We start from the raw sequence: 23,287 nt of genomic DNA, 5'->3' as shown, positions 1-23,287 counted from the left end.
GCACCAGTCCCCCTGCATCTCCCCCTCCCCCGATCCCTGCCCCGCTGGGGCTGGGGGCTGCCCAGGGTGCGACTGGCGCTGGGGGTGCGTGACAAGCAGGTTTATTGTATACCCCCACTGCCCCCCGTGGTGAGGCAGCTGCGCCGTGGGGCTGCGATGGAGCGTGGGGTGCTGCGGTGCAGGCCAGCGCGTGTCCTGGTGGGGTGGGCAGGGGTCTCTGTTCACCAGCAGAGCTGCCCAGGACAGTATTTGTCGATCAGGGACTGGTAGTAGCCCCGGAGCTGCTGCACGTCCGGCAGCTCCTCCTGCTTGGTGTAGAGGTCGAACTTGCTGCGGGAACCAGGGCTGGTCAGTGCTGGGGGGTTCCTGCTGCCCCCCACCCCTCCCTGGGCCCCCCCAGGCACGCACTTGAGCTCCCTGACCCAGGGCAGCATGCGGAGGTCCTCCTCGGTGCAGAGGTGCCGGTAGTCGCCATGCGTGTGCCAGGGGTAGAAGGAGTGGAAGCGGACCATGTAGAAAGCCTGGGGGGACAAGGAGGTGCCAGGCTGGGGTGTCCTCCCCGCTCTCTGCACAGTGGGTCCCTGCCCCACAGCCCGCCCCCCCTGCCCCCAGCCCTCACCTCCTTCGGCAGGGCGAAGCGGTTGCACTTCATGACTCTGTACATGTACTCTGGGGAGAGATGGGGTGTGTGGGAACGGGCCCGAGCGGCCAGGGCTGGGCCCCCCAAAAGCTGCTGCCTCCAGCCCCGTGCAAAGGGCTGCAGGCCCACAACCCCCAGTGAAGGAGGCCGGGGGGTCCGGGTGCAGCTGCCCCGGGTGTGTCGGTGCCCCAAGGTGCAGCCATTCAGGGGCTGAGGGTCCTGCCCTGCAGAAGGGATCCCAGCCAGACCCCCCCACCCGGCCCTTACCGTCGTGGCCCCAGGACATGAGGACGTTCTCCAGGCCACAGTGAGGCTGGTACATCCCGTACTCAGTGCTGGGGATGGAGCCAGGTCTGGGGCTCAGGGCCGGACCACTCGCTGCGCCCCAGCCCCATCCCTGGTTGCAGCGTGGGCTGGGGGGCATGGCCCCCCAATGGCACCCTGCCGGGAGAATGGCCTCACCTGTACAGGGGGTCTCTGGTGTCGGGGTTGTCGTGGAAAGTGGAGTCTCTGAAGACCACAGACTTCTGCACCTTGCAGCCCACAGGGAAGGTGTCCCCCACCACGGCCCACTGCAGAGGGGTGCGAAGAGGCATCCTGCCGGCCTGGGGAGGGTCCCCATACCCTGGCCTGGCCTCTCCCTGCCGTCCCACTCACCTGGGGCTCCCCGAAGAGCGCCAGGACCTTCCCCAGGTCGTGCAGCAACCCCACGAGGTGGAACCAGTCTGGGGGCAAGCGGGGCCGTCACCCCCCTGCAAGACGGGGCCCCACGCGGGCTCCACGTCAGCCGTGGGTGGGGACGGTGGCCCTGCCTTTGTCGGGGTGGGCCCGGCGGATGCCCTCAGCGGTTTGGTAAGCATGGTAGGAGTTGGGGAAATCCACGTCGGGGTCCGACTCGTCCACCAGCTGGTCCAGCAGCTCCAGCGCCTCCATGACGCTCATCTTGCGCAGGGAGCAGGGCCCGTACTCGGCGCTCTGCAGGCACGGCGGGCGCTGGGCACGGCCAACCCCCGGGACCCCCCGGGACCCTCCCCACAGCCACCGTGCTCTCCCAAGGAGGGCACCAGGGCTGGACCTGCAGCGTGAGGTGCAGGGGGGACTGCGGCACCCCCTCCACTGCAGGGTCCGATTCATCCTGGGGGGGTCTCACACCTTCTTCCGGACGAAGTCGACGGTCTGGTGGGTGTGCATCAGCAGGTAGGTGTTGTAGACGCGGTCCAGCAGCTTCCCCTCCTGCGGCACAGCATCAGGCTCCAGGGGGACCCTGGCTGGGTGCGGGGACCCTCCCCGGCACCCCTCCCGGCCTGGGGCAGCAGAGGTCCCGCTGGGCCCCTCTCCCAGCAGCAGGATGAGACCCCCCTGTGCGGCTGATGGTGCTCAGCTGGGCCCCCCAGCACGCATGGCCTCGTGCCACAGGACCCCCAGCACCCAGCGTCATGACACAGGACCCCCCCAGAACCCAGCCTTGTACCACAGGACCCCCCAACACCCAGCCTTGTACCGCAGCACCCCCTGACACCCAGCCTTGTACTGCAGGACCCCCCAGCTCCCTGCCCAGTGCAGTGCCCCCCCCCCCGCCTCGGGGTCACCTCCTGTGCCAGTGGCAGCACGACCAGCCAAGCCAGACTCACCGTGTAGTTTCGGTACTCGGCTTTGGCCTTGCCAGACTCGGGCCCCTCGGAGGGGCTGGCTTCCTGCGGCGAGAGAGGCCGGGCTCGGTCTGCAGGGCCGGATCCTGCACCTGGCCCGGCAGCCGTGGGACAGAGGGTGAAAACACCCGGGGACAGCGTGTTCCTGGAAGGTTGAGGAGATGCCCCATCTCCAAAGGAAAGCCCTGAATGCACGGCATTGCATGGCATCACACAGCATCGCACAGCACCGCACAGCATCACACAGCACCGCACAGCATCGCACAGCCTTGCACAGCACCGTAGGGAGCTGCACAGCACCGCACAGCCTTGCACAGCACCGTAGGGAGCTGCACAGCACCGCACAGCACCGCACAGCATCGCACAGCCTTGCACAGCACCGTACGGAGCTGCACAGCACCGCACAGCACCGCACAGCACCGTAGGGAGCTGCACCGCACCGCACAGCACCGCACAGCACGGCACACCGTCACACAGTGCTGCTCTGCTGCCCCGTTCCGGGGCGGAGCGAGGGCCGTCCCGCCGGGTGCTGAGCAGGGGGCCGGGGGGAGCCGCCCCCTCTGCCTGGGGCGGGGGGGCCTGGCCCGGGGTGCCGCTGGTTTAGGGCAGCAGCTCCCAGGAGTCGCTGCCTCGGCCCCTCGCAGCCCCCGGGGCGAGGCCCGTGGGTGCAGCTGAGGCCGTGGGTGCTGCACGACGCCCTGCAGCCCCCCGGGGACGGGCACTGCCTGCCTGCCTGTCCCCGGGGGATAAGGGCAGCCCCCCGGCTCGCTGCAGGGACCCCTTTTCCCCCGGCTGCAGGGTGTCGCCTGCAGCGGGGCTGGGCCAAAGAGGGGCTGGGATCCCGTGGAGTGTTGTCCCCATGGGGGTGGGTCCCACACGGAGCTGGCAGCCCCACCGCAGGGACAGTATGGCTGAGGGTCCCGGGGGATCTCCTCCACCACACCCCCAAAGGTAACAGCCCCTGCGCTGAGCTGTGGGGACCCCCACCCTGCACCAGGGGCTGTTGCCTGTCAGCACAGACCGCACGGGGGGCGATGCGTGTGGGGCTGTGCCCCACAGCCCCGGGGATTGGACGTGCCATCTTGTGTGTGCCTGGGAGGAGCTGCACCCCCACGCGTGGGGAGATGGAAGTGGGGTCCGAGCCCCAGGTGGGGGGCGATGCATGAGGGGGCTAGCCCTGCGGTGCGGGGCGACATGCAGGGGTCTGACCCCAACATGGGGGGCGAGGCAGACGGGTCCGACCCAGGAGGTGTGGGATGCTGGGTCCCGCCTGCCCGTACTCACCGCCTGGAGGCTCCTCATGCCGGCCGTGGCGAGGGACGTGGGCGCACGGGCTCTGGGATGGCCGCCGGGACCCCCGGCTTTATCCCCGCGGGGGCGGCACGGGGGCGGCCCAGCCTGTGCCCGCCGGCCCGGGGGCAATCGGTCACCAGTTAACCTGCCTGCGGTTAATGTTTGAGCCCACGGCGCCGGGCTCGGGGGGATGCAGCTCCCCGAGGGCGGGCAGGGGCTGGTGGGGAGCCTGGCCCGGCCCCCGAGCTGGGGATCCCACACCGCAGCCCCCCGAGCTTGGGAGCCCCGGCCATGGGTGGCCCCGCCAGCAGCTGACGGTGGCCCCGGGCTGCCGGGCTCCTTGCGGGGGCAAAGGGACGCCCCCCGCCCCTCTGCTCGTGCCAGCCGCGGTGACCCCACGGGACGTGGCCACGGCTCGACCCTCGTCGGGCCACAGGGAGCGGGACCGGACCCGGCACCCCGACAGCACAGCGAGGGGCCGCAAGGGAGCAAGTGAAGGGGCGTCGGGGCTGGGGAGGGGGCCGGGCAGAGCCACGGGCAGCCGTGCGGTGGGGCTGGGGGCTGCGGGAATCAGCTTGGGGGGCGCTACCCTGGTGTGGCAATCGCCACCCAGCCGCCGGTGGCCCTGCGGCCACGAGCGCTCCCGCGGGATCCGCGCCCGGGTGGGACGGTCCCCGGCTGCCCCCGCGCCTCGCGGAGCGTCAATTTAGTGACTGCGGATGGTGAAAGCAGGCGGAGCAAGACCCCGGCAGCGAGCTGGCCGGGGGGCTGGGGGGCATCCCCCGGGGCCGCGGGGCCCTGCCGGGAGGCGGGTGTGCAGCCGGCGCACGCCCGTGTGCAGGGGTGATGTGCACCCACCCGCGCTGGGGCAGGGCAGAGCCGCGCCGGGCTGCGGCCGGGTCACGCTCGTTCCCCTGTGGTTCTGCTGCGCCAGGGCAGAGGCAGCGGCGGGCACAGAGCCCACGGGCCCTGCCAGCCCTGCCGTACCCGGCAGCCGCGGGCACCAGAGGTGCAGCCCCCCACCCCAGCACGGTCCCTGCACCCCCCCTCAGGAGCCCCTGAGATATGTCTCCCCTTTGGCTTCTTCCTCCTCCTCCTCCTCATGCCCAGACGCCCCCGGCCCCACTGCGCTGCGGGGAGCGGCTGGTGCCGGTCGCCGTGGCCGTGGGACGCGGGTGCCCGTGCCCTGCCTAAGGCAGCCCCTCACGCCCCCCCGCCCATTCCGTGCCCCATTCCCGTGGGATGCTGCCCGTCCCGGCACCACATGTGACTCCTCCTCGCACACTTTATTCTGCACAAAACGAGTTTTTTCACTGGAAGAGAGAACAGGGGTGCTCTGTGTCACGGTGCCTACCTGGGCCAGCTCCGGTGCCACTGCGGGGCAGGATGAGGCCCTGGAACCCGCGGGGCTCAGCACGGCCCCTCTGCAGCCTGGGGAGCATCCAAGGGAGGGGGGCAAAGGCCTGGGGTCCCCACGTGTCCCACAGCAGCACCGCCTTTGGCTGTGGCCACCCGTCCCTGTGGGACACTCCGTCCCTTGGCAGCGCTGGGCCCAGGGGGCTGCGGGCAGAGCTCTGGGCAATGCCAGGGTCAGTCCCTCCCTGCACCAGGGAGGGGACCCCCAGCCCAGGAACCTCACATGATGGCCATGGGACACCCCGTTCCCGGTCCTGTCCCTGTCCCAGCCCATCAGATGGCTCGAGCAAGGGCCGGGACCCCTAGGTGCTCCCCCCCACCCTCTCCCAGTGCTGCTGAAGCCTGGGTGCGCCTGGGGGTGTTCTGGGGGGCTGGCGTGCTCCTGAGGGGGCTGATGAAGTTGCTCCCAGGAAGGATGAGGGTGCTTGGGGTGGGGGCACAGGGGTGCTTATGGGGGAGAATGAGGGTGCTCCTGGGGCGGGGGGGTAGCTGCACCCAGGGGGGATGGGGGTGCTCCTGGGATGGAGGAGGTTGCTCGCGGCAGGAAGGATCAATGTGCTGACAGGCTGGGCTCCCCATGGAGGGCTGGATCTGTGCCCCACCCCAACCACCCATCCCTACACCAGGGCCAAGGGGTGACCCAGGTTGGGGTGGGGGGCAGTGGGGTGGTCCTGGCAACTTCCCAGGCTGGTGCCAGCCTGGTGACTGGAGCCACTCATCCCCATCCCACGGGGGTGTCACAGCACAGGGTGACAGACATACCTGGGGTGTCTGTGGGGGTCCCCATCCCATCCCCCACTGACCCCATGGGGCCCTTCCCCTCTGTGCACCATGGGGGCCTTTCCTTTGGCCCCTGTGCTTGGGGACAGCTCACCATCCCGGCACCCACCAACCCCCGTCTCGCTGCAGAGCAGTGGGCAGTATGGGGGGAGGCAGGCTGTCAGGGGACAGCACCTGGGGAGGACAGGACCCCCCAGGCACCCCAGCCTCTGCCCTGGAAAGTGACCCCCCGAGGTGCTGAGCCCAACCTGGGACCCCCAAATGGGGAAAGTGCAGGGGACTGCCATGTGCCCTCACCCAGGCTGGGGGAGCTGGGCTGCAGCAGGGTCCCTGCACCGTGGCCATGCAGAACCCCCACCCATGTAGCCATGCCGCCCCAGACAGGCACAGGAGGGGTCTGGGGTGGGGGCGAGAGGGGTGCCATGGGGGTGCTGCAGCAGGGGTCACCCCACCCGTGGCCACGCGTGCCACGGCAGGGTGCTGAGCTGCTGAGTCAGGCGGGAGCGTGGCCAGGGGCTCAGCCCCGCGCTCTTGCACAAGGCGCCGACGCTGCTGCAGTCAGCAGGATCCCCCGCCGCCCCTTGGACCCGCTGTCAACAGCCCCAGCTGGGCGGGCCACTACCGGCCACCGGCTGCCCAGTCCTCTTCACTCCACAGGGCTCCGGGATGGGGCGGGAGCCCCTCTGTGGGGATGTTCCCACAGGCCCTGTGTCCCTGGTGGGGCTTGTGGCCGGAGCCAGGCTCTGCTCAGGGGGGGCAGCGAGCATCCCCAGAAAGGTGCAGAGGGAGCCCAGCCACGTCTGACTGTGGAAGCGCTTTAGTGGGGGGGGTCCCGCGGGGCAGGGTGGGGGGCGCAGGGCCAGGCGGTCCAATGCAGTGACTCCCCCTGCCCCCCCCTCACCCGTAGCTGTGGGGGCTGTTGGGGTTCATGGGGGACGAGTCCTGGCGGCCTGACTGGCCCATCAGCTGCCAGAGGCGGTGGCTCAGGTTCTGCACCTGGCAGGTGCCCAGCACGCAGCCCACCCGCAGCAGCTGCATGTGCTGCAGCCGCCCCGACGCATGCCGGCGGCCCCGCGGGTGCTGGGGGACCAGGCGAGCACCGTGCCGGGGGGCCAGGCGAGCACCATGCCGGGGTCTCTGCCGGGGCATGAGCTTCGGGCGGCACCGCGGGATGAGCAGTCTGTGCCGGGGGGCCATGCGGGCACCGTGCCGGGGGGCGAGCCGGGGGCCGTGGCACGGGACGAACTTGGAGCCGTGCCGGGGGATGAGCGGTCTGTGCCGTGGGCCACTGGCGGGCTGCAGCAGAGCCGGGGCCTGCGGTCCTGGGGGGTCTCCGAGGAGTGGGGTCAGGGAGGGTCTCCGGTCTGGGGGGTCCCTGCAAAAGAGCGGCAGCGGGGTCAGGAGGAGGGGACAACACTCAGTGGGCAGCAGCAGGCAGAGCCACAGCACCCTGCCTGCACCTCCTGGCCACTCTGCCCAGGGCAGAGGAGGAGGAGGCAGCAGCAGCAGCCAGGGAAGGGGAGCTGCTACCTGCAGCCACACACGTACTCCGTGCTCCTGTGTTGTGCCACGGTGGCAGGGCTGGTAGGACCTGCCTGCCACAGCCAAGGCTGCAGTGCGGCCCCAGACCCTTCCCACCCCAGACCAGTGGGGCTGGGACACCCCTGGCACCCCCCCCCCCAGTCCTGCTGGACTCCCTGGGCAGGGGGGATACTGTGGCCCGCCTCATGGCACCCTGTCACCGCTGCTGGCAGCCTGTCCAGGCACCCCTGCCAGCCCCACGCCGAGCCTGCTGCCAACCCACAAGCACAGGCACCACTGGGGCCACGTGGGGTCCCCAAGCTCCCAGGGGCACTGACCCTGCTGTGTCCCCGCAAGGATTCCCCCAGGGTGCACAAACAGGGACCCCCCAGTGCTGCCAGCTCCAGCACAGCCAAGGTTGGCCTCCCACTGTGGAGGAGCTGGTGACCCCCCAACAGCAGGAGGCACCCACCGTGGTGGCCCTGGGACTCTGCCACCCGCAGCCGCCCCAGGTCAGTGCCTGGAAGGAATCCGCGGCACCCAGGTGGCTGCAGGGGTGACACGTGGCGGTGGGGGTGGCACGTGGCTGGGGCAGCGCTGCCCAGGAGCCCCTCTGCTGCCCATATGGGCATGTGCTGTGGCACCCCTCGTGGCACCCACCACAGCACCCCCCGGCCAGAGCCCCCATGTCCCCCTGAACCCGCACAGCCCACACGCACACCCCCTTCACTACCCGCGAGCACACAGGGTAACCCCTGTCCGCAGATGGGCACACACATGTCCCAGCGTGCACACACGCATGCACACTCCCTAACACAGCACACCCACGGCCCGGCATGCATACAGACACACACCGTGACCCCTGTGCACACGTCGCAGCATGCACATGCATGCACACATGCTCTAACCCCTGTACACACAGGCACATGCGTGTCCCAGTGCACACACATGCTATAGCCCCTGCACACGCACAGGTATGCCCACAGTGCCCACACGCACTGATCCCCAGCCTGGTTTGCATGCACACCCACGGCATGACCCAGGTGCAGGTGTCCGGCGCACACGCAGCCCCGGCCTCGCACTGCACCGACGCTGCCCCCCGGCCCCCCAGCGCCCAGGGCCGCAGGGAAGCTGGGTGCCAGAGGGCTCATCGCGGCACAGCCGGGTTGAGGCCGGACACCACTTGGCCACGAGCCGTGGGAGCGGGGACAGAGGCCAAATTCCTCTGGCTCTGCAGAGATGGGAAGCGCTGGGGGGGGGGGCTGACGAGTACCCGCTGCCCCTTCCCGTGTTTACAGGAGGCGGCTGGTGCCCGGAAACACCGGCAGCCTCAGCCTTTCCGTCCCGGTGCTGCCCGGGCCGTGGCATGCGGGACTTTCCTGGCCGGCTCTCTTCCAGGCGGTGCCGGCACTGCGGGCCCCCCCAAGCCCCATGCTGGCATCCTGCGGGATGGCTGCTAGCTGCGGAGTTCCCCTCCCTCCCCACGCTTGGCTTCTGCCCCGGCTTCGCCCCAGCTGGCCCCGGCACGGCGTGCACCCGCCCCAGCTGAGCTCCCTGTGTGTCCGGCTGTGCATGGGATCCTGCAGGATTGCTGCTGCTCCGGCTTCCATGCCTGGTCCCGGGGCTTTGAGAGCCTCGCTAGACACACTATGGGGCACCCACCGACCCGAGGGCTGCTGCCGGCTGCACCAGCACCCCTCCGCAGTCCCCCCAAGTGGCTCTTACACTCCTCTGGCTTCCCCCTGCTTCTGCCCACCCTGTTCCCATGGCCTTTGCACCAGCACAGAGCTGGAATGCATGCTCTCCTGCTGCGGGCACCCACACCTGGGCCCTGGGCACCCATTTGGTGGGGTCCAGCCTGGGGACATCCCCCACAGCAGCAGAGCTCCCCCCTGGGACCCCCATAGCTCAGGGCCCCCATCCTGAGGACCCCCGTGCCCCGGCCCATGGCAGGACACGCTGCGGCCATGCCATCCTGCAGCCGTGGCAGGAGCTGCCCAGCCCATGCCTGTGGTCGAGGCGCCCTGGCCCCCCACCCATCCCCGCAGCGGGATGTGGCCCCACGCACGGCCCGGGCAGGGCCCCCCCCTTCCCACACCCCCGGTAGCTGCGCTGAGGGCTGCCTGCGGCACCGGGCAGGCAGGCATTAGCCGCTCGCAGATCCCTCCGGAGCCAGACGCAGGCTTCCCACGGCGCTGGGCACGGCCCAAACCCGCTCCTCAAGCAGCAACATGCACACCCAGAGAGGCCGTGCATACACACACGCGTGCACACCTGCACACGCGGGAGGCTCTGTCCCAGCCCAAGATGCCTCCTGCCAAAGGGGGTCCAGACAGGAGGCCCTGGCCCCCCGGGCACCCCTCACCATGCACACACATGCAGCCGCACACGCCTTGGGATGGGCACAGCGTGGGTTCTCCATCCCGGCATGTACCAAAGCCTCGGCCCACCCTTGCACACCTGTGTGCCCCACCTGCCTTGTGCACACACACGGGTACCGTGCTGGCCCCCGCACCCTCCCAACCTCGCCATCCCTGGCACACCGCATCCCGGCAGCCCTGTCCGTATCCTGCCCCCTCCCAGCACCGTTCCCTCATTTCCACCGGGACGGGATGCAGCGTGGGGGCCGGGGACCCCTCACCTCTGCTCCCACCACCTTGTCCCCCAGGTCCCAGATGCAGGGACGGGCATGGGACATGCAGCGAAGACACGGCTGGGGTCCAGGTGGGAGATGGCACCAGAGGTATACTCGCCTGCCCACACCCTCCAGGACATCGCCCCCCCACCCCCCCGGGTACCCTGCTGCCAGCACGAGGGGCTTCAGTGCGGGGACGGCAGGACGGACACACAGACGGACATGCTGCCAGGCTGGGCCCTGCCCGAGCCCTGAGGGGAGCCGGGGGGAGCGGCCGGCGGGACAGACGGACACGGGGAGAGCGGTGGAGGCCGGGGCAGGGGCGCGGAGCCCCCCGGGCGTGCGGGGCTGCGTCCCGGGCGGGGTCAGAGAGGCGGCCTGCGCAGGCAGGGGTCCAGGCAGAAGTGCCGGCGGGGGAAGGACATGTGTCAAGGGTGCGGGAAGGGGTGCGGGGCCCCAGGGTGGGGGGTGAGGGGTACGCGCTCACCTGCGCTTGGGCGCACAGCCGCCAGGCAGGGGCGGGCAGGTTTGCGGGGCCCCGGGGTTGGAGTGGGGGGTCAGGGGTGCGGGCTCAGCTGCGCTTGGGCGCACAGCCGCTGGGCAGGGGCGGGAAGGGGTGCGGGGTGCCGGGGCAGGGTCGGGGGTGCGGGCGTGCGTGCGGAGTCCCGGGGGGAATCAGGGGTGCGGGATCCCGAGGGGGAGGGTCGGGGGTGCGGGGTCACCTGCGCTTGGACGCGCGGCCGCTGGGCAGGAGCAGGCAGGGGTGCGGGGTCCCGGGGGTGCAGGCAGGGGTGCGGGGTCCCGGGGGTGCAGGCAGGGGTGCGCGCAGAGGCAGGGGTGCAGGGTCCCGGAGGGGGAGAGTCGGGGATGCGGGCAGGGCTGTGGGGTCACCTGCGCTTGGGCACGCGGCAGCCGGGCAGGGGCACGCAGGGCATGCAAGGGTGCAGGCAGGGGTGCGGGGTCCCGCGGGGGTTCGGGGGTGCAGGCAGGGGTGCGGGGTCCCGCGGGGGTTCGGGGGTGCGGGCTCACCTGCGCTTGGGCGCACGGCCGCCGGGCAGGGGCAGGCAGGCGGGCAGCTCCAGCAGACACAGCACCAAGCTGATGCAACCCAGCGCAACCGGCGCCGGAGCTCTCATGGTGGGGCCGGGGCAGCGGCTGCGGGGAGAAGAGACGGGCTCGGCTCCAGCCCCCCGCCGCCCCCGGTGTCCCCCTGCCCCAGCCCGGCCCGCAGCCCGGGAGCGGTACGGGGTCGCCGGGGACCCCAGCCGTACCTGGGCCGGGGGTCGGGGCTGGCTCCGGTCCGGGTCCGTGCCCCGCTCGGCGCTGCCGCTCCCTGCCCCGGCCCAGGTTAAATATCGCCGGGCTCGGCGCGGCGCGGCGGGCGAGGAGGAGCCGAGCTGCCGCGGGAGGAGCCACGGGCGGGGGCGGCCCCGCACCGGCCCCCCTCGGCCCTGCTCCCCCCGCACCGCCCCGAGCCCGCCCGGAGCGGGGCCGCGATGGAGTGTGGTGGGGATGAGGGTCCCATCCTGGGGGGGCTGGGATGGGATGGGGGAACGGTGCTGGGAGGCTGGAATGGGAAGGGGCTGGGTGACCCATCCTGGGATGGACTGGGATGGGCGGGGGCTGGGGGAGCAGTCCTCGGGGAGCTGGGGGGGCTGAGGGACCCATCCTGGGGGGGACTGAGACGGGATGGGGCTGGGGGAGCGATCCTGGGGGGCTGGGGGACCCACCCTGGGGGGGACTGGGACGGGATGGGATGGGGCTGAGGGACACATCCTGGGGGAGACTGGTATGGGATGGGGCTGGGGGACCCATCTGGGGGAATGGGCTGGGGCTGATGTGGGGGGTTGGGGTACCCCCCACCCCAGCACCTGCACCCCAGGGTCCGGGGTCCTGCCACGGCAGCAAGGTCCAGGCCGGGCGGTGCTGGGCCCTGCCAGGCCCCGGCAGCCATGCCACGCCACGTCGCACCACGCTCAGCCTTGCCAAGCCCCGTCGTGTGCCTCCTGCCCAGCGCCGTGCAGCACCCCGGGGAGCGGGGCCCATCCCCAGGGGCACCCTGACACCCCGCATCCCATGCCCTGCATCCCACGGCTGCACCGAGGAGCTCGGGGAGGGGGATGGCAGAGCCCCCCTTCTCCGCTTGCTGCTCCCCACGCTTGGGGGGCAAACCCAGGCTGGAGGGCCAGGGCCACATCCTGCCTCCCTTCCCTTCACAGGGCTGTGTGTGGAAGCCCAGTGCAGCCCAGCACTCCCAGCTCGGGCAGCCCCTCCTGCCCCACCTCTTCCCCACGCTGTGCCCTCGGGGGGCAGCACCCTGGCACCCCCCCCGGCGCTGCAGCCGGCATCGGGAGTGGGGCTGGAGCTGCTCTCCGGGGACGTGCGCCTGCACGCACCTTCTCCCAGGGCTAAGTTAGGTTAATGTTTTTAAACATCACATGGGGCCTTTTAAAACAATTAAGGAATGTAATCCGCAGAGGTCAGACCAGTCCCGGCGTTCCCCCGCCGGGGAAGCAGCTTGCCGAAACCGGGGGCGGCGGGGAGCTGCTGCCAGCGGTGCCCGGCGGGCACGGGGGGTGGCGGGCGCTGGGGCTCAGGGTGCTCCCAGGGTGTTGCTCCTCGAGCCGGGCAGCCAGAGCTCAGCAGGGGAGTGATCCCCACCAGAGCTCCTCGCTGGGAAACACCCCCACCCCCGCAGTGGGACGGGGGTCTGTGTATCCATGGTGCCCATGCTGCTGGGACGGGGATGGGGTGAGGAGCCCCCAGCACCCCAGGGTGTCCGAGCCGGGGTCCGGGGTCCGGGGTGGGGATGCCTGTCCCCCCTCCCCATCCTGCTCCCCCCACCGCAGCCTCCCCACGCCGAGGGGCCGGGGGCCTCTGCGTGCTCTGAATCGCTGGGATTCTTCCGCATTATCAGGACACAAAGGCTTCAAACACCCGGTCCCAGTGCAGGGGGATTTGTGGCAGCACCTGATTGTGGGGCAGTGGGGATGGGGTGGGGGGCAGCAGGGACAGACGACCCCCAAGCAGGGCTGCGGGTACAGCCCTGGCCCGAAGTGGCAAAGCTTTCCCCCAGAGCCGTGGCCCCTGGCTCTCCGCACACCTCCCGGGGGGAATTTTTGCGGCGTGCTGGGCTCTTCCGCTTGTTTGTTGCTGGATTATCCCAAAGAGAGAGAGAAACCCGGCACGAAAACAAGGCAGCAGAGCCCCGGCATGGCACACGCTGCCGCGGGCCACTGATGCACTGAACCCCTGCCCAGAGCTCACCTCCACCGCAGCACCCCACGGGCCGTGCCCCAGTGGGATGTCACCCTGTGGTCTCCAGGGCTGAGCCCCGCCATGGCTCTGGCATGTTGCCGGCACTCCAAAGCAAACCCCAGGCAGTGCCGTGCTATGTCGTGCTGGGGGTCCAGGCTGGGGGTGATCCCCAGGCAGGTCCCTGTCTGGACCCCAGGGACAAACCAGAGTCATTGGGGTCAGCAGCACCGCTGTGAGCCTGGGCGAGAGGAGGGAGCTCTGGCTAATTAGTGTTTGTTTAATGTGGATTCCTGGGGGGGAGCGGCCCTCACTGGCTGGTCGCTCCTTCCCATGTGGAGCAGGAGGCTGGGGCTCGGGTGGGACCCCCAGCACAGCTCGGCTCTGCCACTCCAGGCGCTGCTGTGGAGCACAGGAGCAGGAGCAGGAGGAGAAGCGGGTCTCTCAACCAGCACCTGCCGCGGACGCTCCTGCTGCCCCAAGCACTCAGCAGAGGCACAGCAGAGCCCCTGGGCTCCCTCAGCAAGGGCAGAACCCTTCTCCCTGCCCTCCTTGGAGGACCAACGCTCCTGGGTGCCAGGAAGGACCCCAGGTCCTGCTTCACTGCCCAGATGAGCTGGATCTGGCCAGCAGCCATCCTGGCAGAGCTCATCGCTGCCTCGGGTAACCCAGCACCCGTGCTCAGCCACGCCAGAGCTGCCACTGCCCCGGCTCGGGCAGCACTTGCCCTCTCCCCCTCTCCCGCTCCGAGGCAGCCTGGCTTCCAGCCATGGGAATCAATTGCTAAGTTTCAATTAGCTTAATTGCCTCCTGGCTGAGGCCTGGGGGGGGTCAGGAGCTGAGAGCACTGGCTGTGGCCCAGCTCACATCTCCTACTCACCAAAAAGCACTTTTGGGAGCAGGTGTGTGGAAAAGAGCGAGGTGGGCTGCACCCGCGGGACAGCCCATGAGCACTCACTGCGTCCCAGGAGGGGTGGGGGGAAGAGGCAGAGCAAGGTCCCTGCACTGTCTCTGCGCAGCAGTCCCCTGGGTGAGGGCTGCATGCCGAGGGGCTGGTGCCCCATCCCTGAGCCCTGCTGGGACCCCTGTGGCCACATCCCCTGGGCTCCCCAGTTCTCCAGGGTGGCAGCATTGCTTGGGGGTCAGCAGAGCGTGGGAGTGATGGGGGCTGCCCTGGGCAGGGGGCCAGAGCCACAGGGCCCCTGCCCGGGCCGGCAGCGCCACAGCCACGCATGACGCAGGCAAGCAGGAAGGTAAACACGCATTTACCGCAGCTGCCGGGCCGGGAGCGATGGGTGCGGGAACGGGCGGCACCCTGCTGTGGCCACACTGAATCACCTGTGCTTGTGCCAGGGCACCCAGGGCTCCTCCTGGCCCTTGCCTGGGTGCTGCACTGCACCCCACGTCATGGCTTCACACCCTCCCCACGGCAGAGCCCCCCGCAAGACGGCTGACCCCCACACGTGGGGCAATGGAGGGGAGCCACAAGGGCACAGCGGGGTGTGTGATGTGCTGGGGAGGGCTTGCTGGGGAATCCCCCTCTAAGCTGGGAATTTGGAGAGTTCTCTTGAGGAACCACATGGAAGCCTGCCAGCGGCCTGGGCCAGGGAGGGAACGGCGGCAAATGCCCCACTGAAACCCGGCCGCTCACGGCTCGTCACCCAGCTCAGACGGAGGTGCCCTGGGTTGAGTGCTCCGCCACCTGAGAGGCTCCACCCCCCGAGCCCACCACCCCTGAGCACCCATGTCGTCATGCACAGCATCTCATCCCCACTCCCAACTCCATCTGCTGCCCTGCCTGCTCCTGGTGCCTGCGCCCTCCCGGCCCCCTGCCTGCATCCCCCCTCCGCCCGGGGGCTGTGGGGCCAAGCAGCAGCCGGGCAGAGCCTGCCAGCAGTGCAGGCATGGCCGGGACCCCTGGCCCTGTAATCCCTCCTGCAACAGGGCTGGGGGTGGTGCTGAGCCCCCTGAGGGTGTGGGAGGACACCCGGCCCCAAGGTCCCTGGGGTTTGCTGAGGTCCCCAGGGTTTGCTGTGTCCCCGCAGCATTTCCAGAGTGCTTCCTGCCCGGTGTGGCATGGGTGGGGACACACCAGGGTCCGTTGCAGGGGGGCACAGTGGGTGTCCCATCACTGTTTCCCTCCCCAGGCAGCCACCCCTGCTCCCCCTGACCAAGCTCCTCTGGTCGCTCAGGGCTGGGAACAGCAGAGTCATGGCACAGGGATGTCCAAACCCGCATTCACTTGGCTCTTCCCGAGGGGTTTTAAACCCAGATGAAGGTTTTGGGTGCTGGTGTTTGAAAAGGGGGCACAGGGCAGAGCCCCCCTGGCTCGTCCTAGGAGAAGGGGGTCAGCTCGGGCTGTGATGGAGCATCCCTGCTCCGCTGCTCGCCAAGCTGGGGAAGTGTCATGGAAAGCAAGGTAAGGGGGTTTGCTGATGGCATGGGGGTGCGGGGAGCGGCAGGAGCGCAGGGTGCCGGGGACGAGCAACACCGTCAGACTGAATCACTGCTAGTAATTGCCGAGGGACGTGCTGGGGAAATGCTGCTCCCACAGAGCCACGGGCTCTGGGTCCATGACCCCGGCCAGGAAAACAGTGCCAGAGCTGCTGTGATGGTGCTCAGCACTGTGCCAGGGGAAACAGCCAGGAATAGCTGGGAGAGGGGAGAGACACGTCCTTCGGCCCTGCAAACATGGGGAGTGTCCCCAGCATCCCCAGTGTCCCCAGGGTCCCCAGTGTAACCAGCATTCTTGCAGAAGGGACCAGTCCCAGGGAAAGCGGGGAGAGGGGCACAAAGCACCGTTGGTGAGATGAGAGCCAGCTGAGGGGTGCAGGGCAGGCAGTGGTGGGATGCTTGCTGGGCGCTGGGGGGTCCCACTGCACGTGGGCTCGGGGACATGGGCACAGCCTCTGGCTGAGGCTGCCCTGAGTGGCAGATTGCCAGGGATGGACAGGACTGTGGCCAGGATCTGTCCCTCCCCTGGCACCGGCTCCTGGCTTTGCTGTTCCCCATGGGGGAGCTGGGGGGGCAGCTCTAGGACCCAGACGCTCAGGCAGGGGTGCAGCCTGGGGACCCTCTGCCCTCTGCCACAGGGACAGGGACCCCAGCACCCTGTTCACCTCCTGGACCTCCTTCCCTCTAGCAGCAGGGGCTATGGGGCCACAGGGAGCCCATGGCCATGTGGCATCCATGGGTGCAGCAGGGCTGGGGGCCCACATCACAGTGGGGATGGTCCGGGACTGGTGTCACCCCCACTGAGGTGGTCCCACAGCGAGCACCCAGCTGGGTGTGCCTCACCGCAGGATCCGGCCCCGAAGCCATGGCTTGAGGCACTGGGGTGTTGGGGCGGGTGGGCTGCTCCTGCCCTGTGGAGCCAGGGCCACAGCCGCCCCCGGGGGTGCTGCAGGCAGGGAGCCGGGGCTGCACATAAAGTCCCGAACACCCGTGACTTACAGCTGTGCTGGAAGCAGCTCACAGCCCAACCCTGGGAGGGTCCCAGGCATGTAGCGGCGGCGGGGGTCCGCATGTGCCTTGGGTCCCCTGCGCACGTGCCCCCGTGGCTGACCCTGCACCCGTGCCCTGTGCCGCAGGGCTCCCTGTGTCCGCTGCTGCTGCTGCTGCCACCGCGGGTCCTGTGCAGCCGCTGCTCCCGCTCCACCTGCTGCCACCGCAGCCCCGTGGGTGGGCAAGACCACGGCCCACACGGCCAGCACCAATCCCTGCTGGTGCCGATTGCCACCGGCAGCCCCGCGCCAATCCCTGGCCCAGGGCAAGACGCGCCCTGTGCACATCTCAGCCCCATTTCCCCGTTCCTACCCTGCGGCACCGCTCTGGTCCCACGTCCCTGCCGTCACCCTCCGCGGGAGCTCCCCACTGCCTGTCCCCAGGGCCGTCCCCGGGGTGCCACCCTGCTGGTGGCCAGGCGGCTGCCTCGGTGCATCCCTCTGCCACACGTCACCGTCCCAGAGGATCGCACCCGGAGCCCCAGCCTCACTGAGCATCACCTGACCTGTGTCTCCCCCTGATCTGTCACAGGGGTGACCTTGCTGGGTCTGGGCCGGCATCTGGCTGCAGCTCCAGCACCAGCGGGTGCCACCAGCCCCGCAGCCCCGGCACGGCTGGCACCGCCAGCGGAGCAGGAGGGTTTGCCCATGGCAGCACCATGCCTGGGACACAGGGATGCAGCGATGTGGGCGCAGCCGCCCCGGTGCCAGCCCTGTGGATCGGGGAGGCAGCCCTCGGCACAGTGATGTTGGAGCCCCTGGGGCTGGGAGAGTCATGACAGACCCAGCGCAAGCCCCAGAAAGGGGCCGATGGCTGAGCAATGCCGGCTTGACGGCAAACACAGACACCCCCATTGTAAACCAGGGTGCATCCCAATTTGCCCTAGGGGAGGGCAGCGCCTGTCACTGGCGTGGCACAAGCCCCGGTAGGAGCGGTGGTGGCACTGGGGGTGGCCCAGCTGGCGCGGTGCCTGTCCTGGTGGTGGGGCTCTGGTGGGACGCTGCGGTGGTGCCCGGGGTGGGAAGGTGGGGACCAGGAGGGTGCCCTCGGCACAGAGCTGCACGTGCCCTGGCACGCGGCGGCTGGTGACGCCGGGGCGGTGGGAAGTGCAAGGGCCGTGCAGGATTGCATCATGCCCATGCCGAACGGGGAGTGGGGGTGCGGAGGGGACCCCGCTCCACGGTGGGCTGCTGGGGCCGGCTGAAGCCTGCACCCCGGCCACCCCTCCAGCCTGGGGGGACACCAGGGACTCTGGTGAGGGGGAGAGGCCATCTGCCGAAGCCCACCCAGCCCCTGCACCCCCTGCCTGTGGGGTCCCGTGGGATCCAGCCCCTGCACCCGTGGGGACCCGCAGGATCTGGCCCAGCCCTGGCATCCCCCTGCCCGGGGGGATTGGCAGGGTATTTCTTCTACATCCACAGTTCTACCTCCCATCTCTCTGTTTTGCGGGCCTTTGCCCTGTCCCCTCTGCCCTCGGATACTCCTAGTACCCTGCTGCTGCTGCTCCCCTGGGTGCACGGGGGTCTGACCAAGGGGTGAGGAGACCCCTGAGGGGCCGGGGGGCCTGCGGAGCTCCTGAGGCTGCTGCCACCTGCCGGATTTGGCAGAGCTGGACTCTGCTGGGCTGGCAGCTGCCTGCAGGCAGGGCTGACCCGCTCCTGCCTTCCCTTGCCAGCACCCAGCGGGCAGCGGGGCAGCGTGTGCCTGGCTCAGGGGCCGAGGCCAGGCGATGCCGAGCTGCCCCCCCATCCCGCACGCGCCCCACGTCCCGCTTCTGCGTGGGAGTGGGAACGGGGATTTTCTCCAATGAATCATTCCCCGCTCCGGCAGCGGCCACGCTGCGGCGTGCACCCGCCAACCCCACTCACCGCGGGAGGCTCACGGCCACAGGCAGCCATGCAGTGGGCCTTGCCCCGGGACCCCCGGCCATGCGCCCCGGCACAGGGATGCTCCTGGCGCGGCGGCGGCTGCAGGATGAGACGGGACGGGACGGGATGGCCACGCTGCAAGTAGGGGCTGCTGCTGCGGCCGGCACTTTGGCTCTTGGGCCGGTGGCACCATGGGGCTGTGCCAGGGCATGCTGCCGCTGGCACCCCCGGCACGCTGCATCCCCCTGGCCCTGCCCCTGCAGCTGTGCTTGTGCCGGGGCACAAGGGCGTGGGCATCGGGGCCGTGGGAGCTGCCGGGGCCAGGGACAGCCAGGACGGACTCAGTGCCCCAGGAGGGACCCGCACTGGTGGGGGCTGTGCATCGTGGGGGGATCGTGCACACGCGGGGGAGCTGTACAGCCCTGGGCGCCCTGGGGGTTGTACTGCTCCCCGAGGGACTGTGCAAAATGGGGGTGCAGACGCATGGGGGGGGTTACACACTGCCGTGTGTGCACAGGGGCTGGGCACACTGCGTGGGGGTACGCACACACGCCGGGGGGGCTGTGCACACCTGGGAGTCGTACACACCGGGAGGGAGGGTGTCCGTGGGGGTGGTACACACGGGGGGTGTGTGTCCGTGCACACCGGGGGGCGGTGCACAGTGGGGGGGCCATGCACACTTCGGGGCGGAGCGTTCACACTGGGGAGAGGCCTTGCACACTAGGGAGTGAGCTGTGCGTCGGGGTGGGCCTTGCACACCCGGCGGTTCCCCGGACATGCGTGGCTGTGCATGCGCGGGGGTGCCGTGCACACCAGGGGTCCCCGCACACCCGTGAGCGTGCCGCCAGGGGTCCCCGGACACGCGTGGCTGTGCACACGTGGGGGGGTCGTGCACATCCAGAGGGTCCCCGGACACGCGTGTTTGCGCACACCGTGGGTCCCCGCAGGTCCCCACGCACGCCTGGCTGTGCACGCTGGGACTCCCCGCACACCCATGCCCCCGCACACCGGGGCTCCCCGCACATCCGTGACCCCGGGGTCCCCACCCACCCGGCATCCCCCCGCACACCCGGGATCCCCCCGCACACCCGGCATCCCCCCGTACACACGCGCCCCCCCCCGCCCCCCGGGGAACCCCGAGCCGCGGCCCCGCCCCCTCGTCGCCCCGCCCCCTCACCGCCGGGCCCCGCCCCTCCCCTCCCGCCGCGCCCAATGGGGAGCGTCTCCCCGCCCCCCGCCGCGGCGGCGGCGCAGGCGCAGTGCGGTCGGGCCGGGCCGGGCCGCGCGCGGGGGCCAAGATGGCGGCGGGGCGCGGGGAGCGCGGGCGAGCGGGCAGCGCGGCGACAACGGCGGCGGCGGCGGCGGCGGGGGGGCGGCTGTGAGGGCGGCCGGCGGCCGCCGCCCCGCCATGGCCCGCCTGGCCGACTACTTCGTCCTCGTGGGCTACGACCCCGGCAAGCGCGGTGAGTGGCGGCGCGGGGCGGCGCGGGGCCGGCGGGGGCGCCACGGCTGTCAGCCGCTGCGGGGGAGGGGCGTGGTGGGCGGGCACGGCGGGGGGACGCGGCAGGGGGGACACGGGGGTACACAGCGGGCTGCGGGGACGGGCGTGCGGGGACCGGCCGCGCCCGTGCGACGTGGCGAGCGCCTGGCTGGGCCCGCGGGCGGGCCCGTGGTCGGTACCGGGGTGGAGCGGCCGGGGCCCTTCAACCGTGCGGGCCCGGCGGGGTGTCCGCCCGCTCCGTGGGGCGGCCCGGGGTGCGGGGCGGCGAGCAGGGCCGGGCAGCACCGGGAGGGCACCTCCCGGACCGCTCCCTCACCGCCGGCAGCAAGGCTGGGGGGCAGCACCGGTACGTGTGTGTGTGTGGGCAGCTCCAGCCGCCCCGTCCCCGGGCCTGACCCGCCTTTGCCCCTTCACCAGCAGCCACAAACGTCCGTGTGTGGTTCTGCTTAATTACGGTTTCTGTCAATTTAGGGGTGCCCCCCCCACCATCACCGAGCCGTCACCCCTCCGGATGCGGCAGCTGGCCTTGGTTTGGGGCGGGGGCTGTCTTCCCTCCACTCGCTGGGATGTGGCGTGGCGCTGCTCCGAGCCCAGCTCCCCCCCCCCAGCAGGCCAGAACCCCCTCGGACGGGCCATCGTGCCCTGGCTGGGGCCTGGCTGGCTTTTCTCTATCACTGCTGCCTCGGGGGCCCCCGACCCACGGGTCTACTTAAAGACCTCGCCCATCTGTCCTGGGCCTGCGCCTGTGCTCATGGTGAGGCGCTGGGGTCGGTCGTCTCGGTCCTGGGAGTTTGTGTGTCTGGGGCTCTTTCTGTGATGCTTTCTTCTGCCCTCTCGCACTCAACTGGTCGCGGTGAAAATGAGCTTTGTTGGCGTTATAAATGAGCTGAAGTTCACCTAAAATAAGGACTTTCTTGCAGAACGTGCACTGAGAGCATCTATTCCCCAAATTGCATACCCATGGAAAGAAGAGGCTGTTGGCTGGAATTGTTTTGAGTGTGCACGCAGAGCTGACGAGAGGGAATCCTCTTCCACACGGTGCCTGTTAAACCGCGGCTTTCGTTGTCACGGGAAGCTGCTGAGGCTGAGCGCTTGGTTAACGTTCAGAGCAGCTGCACGGCAGCGTGGATGCGAGCGTTTGCATCGCTCGGTGCGGGCCGCACGCGCCACTGGCCTGCTGTCTGTCCTGTTCCAGAGCGAGCCGGGGTCTCCCCTGCAGAAGGTGGGGGCTCTGGGCAGCGTGGTGTGCAGCTGCGCTAAAGGTCTGGCTTCGGGAAGGCATTTGGGCCAGAGAGCAGGCAGCCTGGATAAGAATTTCAGTGTTTTCTGAGTAGTGTCTGATCACGTACGGGGCGTTTCGTTGTTGTGATTATTGTGGGCATCTTCCCCCGGTGTCCCAGCATCCTGTGGCATCGGAGCGGGAGGGATTTGCTCTCTCCCCTCAGTGCCCTCGGGTCGGGCTCTGCCTGGGAGAGCTGTGGGAGGTGGGCTGCCCAGGGCAGCACCACTTGGGAACAAATGGAGGGCTGGGGCGATGCTTTGCAGTTGTACCATCTTCACCTTGCTTCTGAGTGCTGCCTCTGGGGCCTCTGAGCATTTCCTTCTGCACCTCCTTGCTCATCTCAGCCTCCCTCGTGGAGCTGTGGCTGATATTTGCACAGAACTGGTTGTGGTTTGTAGCGGTTAGCGACTGGTCGGGTACGGCAGGGCTTGTGGAGCAGGTGAGCGCTTTAGTCTCGCGTTCCTTGTCTTGAGATGTGAAAACCTGAGTTTCAGAAGAGAATGATGCATGCCACGCATCTTCCTGCTGTCATCTGAGGCTTGTCGGGGGAAGATGGACGATGCTCTGAGGTGCAGTGATTAATTGCAGCGGGGCATTAGAAAGGAAGGAGCTTGTGATTAATGAATTGTATTCCTCTCACTTAAACGTTCACTTTTTTTACTTTAAATCTCATCTATAGCATACAGGCCACGGAACCGAGCTGAACTAGTCCAAACACAAGCGAGTACAGAGCTTGGGAAAGCATCCCACCTTGACTTGGAGACCTTTGGCAGGTTTTGGTAGTACAAAAAGCTGCCACCAGCTGCGGCACTTGTCCGGTGGTGGCTGTGCCGGTGAAACCGTGTCAGTGTCTGGCCTGAAGCTACCTGACCTCAGCTGCCGGCCTTGGGTTTGACAGGCCCTCGAACCAGAAGGCGTAGTTACCGTGTTACTAGCTCTGCTCCCAGCAGAGTGCTTTTAGACCAGAGTCCTGTTTTAATTAGCAATGTAGCTGGAAGTTGCAGGCCTTTCTTAAGTTGTGTTTTGGCTCAGCAGAGCCGCTGGAGGTCTGCAGGGCTGCCGCTTCCCCGTGACCGCGGATGGAGGCCTCAGTGCTGCCTCGGGGCCTGTGAGGGTCACTCCACAGCCCAGGGTGTTTCTCTGTGGTAAGAAGTGGCTGTGATCCGCTCTGATTTGTACAACTCGGGTGGGCTTTTTGCTGCTGTCACAGCAGAGAATTGGGCACCTGTGTCGGGGTAGTCTTCCTTGAGCACAGCAAAGCTGCGGGGTGGAGAGGAGGCGTGTCTGGAACACCGTGGGGAGCTTCCACTGCTTCCATGGGATGAGGTACCCAGGAGCCAGGGCTGACCAGTTGCCTGTAAATGTCTGTTGTGGCCAGCGGCAGCTAAAGCTGCCCTTTCGCATCCTGGTTTGCAGGTGCCCGAGTGCTGTCCTGAGCTGTGAGATGGGGGGGTTTGAAGCAAGGCACATGTCTGAGTGGTGTGCCAAGCCCTCGCGAGCTGCCTGAGGATCTGTCCGCTAAGGGTGTAAAGATTGACTGATGCCAGTTATTTGATTTTTTGGGATCAATATGGCAACGCTTATTCCCTGTGTACTGTCCTGTTTGCACAGTCCCCCTCCCTTCAGGGAGCTTAGATAATGTCTGGAGGAAGGGCACGCCGCTCTCATCTGCGAGTGACTAATTGCTTTACAGGTTGGGTTAGTCTCGGTGGAGCTGTAGCCTGGGTGGCAGGCTGCTCTGCCACGGCTGTGCCGTGCCGGCACCTCCCTGCCAGCTGTAAGGAAACCAGGGGACCCCGCACAGCAGCCTTGGGGGGCTGGATGGGACCCTTCGTGCGGGCAGGGAGGGGGCTCTGCTCTGCCTGCAGCTGGACGCGTGCATGCAGCAAGGTGCTGCTGAGGAGTTTGTGTGCCAGTAGGGTTAACGGTCGGGCAGGAATGGG

At 69.0% G+C, this 23,287-nt stretch overlaps 3 protein-coding genes across 9 annotated transcripts in view; 1 reads left to right on the top strand and 2 right to left on the bottom strand.

Moving 5' to 3' along the window:
- Positions 1 to 85: 85 nt before the first annotated feature.
- On the bottom strand, positions 86 to 3,695 carry MIOX (myo-inositol oxygenase). The gene is made up of 10 exons (XM_075081820.1): positions 3,574 to 3,695; positions 2,272 to 2,334; positions 1,793 to 1,873; positions 1,453 to 1,615; positions 1,298 to 1,365; positions 1,103 to 1,212; positions 908 to 975; positions 620 to 669; positions 409 to 521; positions 86 to 330 (listed from the first exon to the last, which is right to left on the bottom strand). Exons 1-10 carry the CDS (start codon positions 3,589 to 3,591, stop codon positions 222 to 224), a joined length of 843 nt encoding a protein of 280 aa, XP_074937921.1. The 5' UTR covers positions 3,592 to 3,695; the 3' UTR covers positions 86 to 221.
- Positions 3,696 to 6,579: 2,884 nt separating this feature from the next.
- On the bottom strand, positions 6,580 to 11,295 carry ADM2 (adrenomedullin 2). The gene is made up of 3 exons (XM_075081811.1): positions 11,206 to 11,295; positions 10,964 to 11,089; positions 6,580 to 7,153 (listed from the first exon to the last, which is right to left on the bottom strand). The coding sequence occupies exons 2-3, from the start codon at positions 11,068 to 11,070 to the stop codon at positions 6,676 to 6,678; spliced, it is 585 nt and encodes a 194-aa protein (XP_074937912.1). The 5' UTR covers positions 11,071 to 11,089; positions 11,206 to 11,295; the 3' UTR covers positions 6,580 to 6,675.
- An 8,545-nt stretch (positions 11,296 to 19,840) lies between these two features.
- The window catches only part of SBF1 (SET binding factor 1), a 90,173-nt gene continuing 86,726 nt past the window's right edge, over positions 19,841 to 23,287 (top strand). For all 7 annotated transcript variants that reach the window (XM_075081801.1, XM_075081797.1, XM_075081800.1 and 4 more), the window contains exon 1: positions 19,841 to 20,024. In XM_075081801.1, the coding sequence (XP_074937902.1) occupies positions 19,970 to 20,024 (55 nt within the window). In that variant the 5' untranslated portion in view covers positions 19,841 to 19,969. The remainder of the gene's footprint in view (positions 20,025 to 23,287) is intronic.

This window comes from Phalacrocorax aristotelis, chromosome 1 (genome assembly GCF_949628215.1).
Source record: "Phalacrocorax aristotelis chromosome 1, bGulAri2.1, whole genome shotgun sequence".
NCBI lineage: Eukaryota > Metazoa > Chordata > Aves > Suliformes > Phalacrocoracidae > Phalacrocorax > Phalacrocorax aristotelis.
Note: the sequence above shows the minus strand (reverse complement) of the source record. Positions and strands in the feature narration are given on the sequence as shown.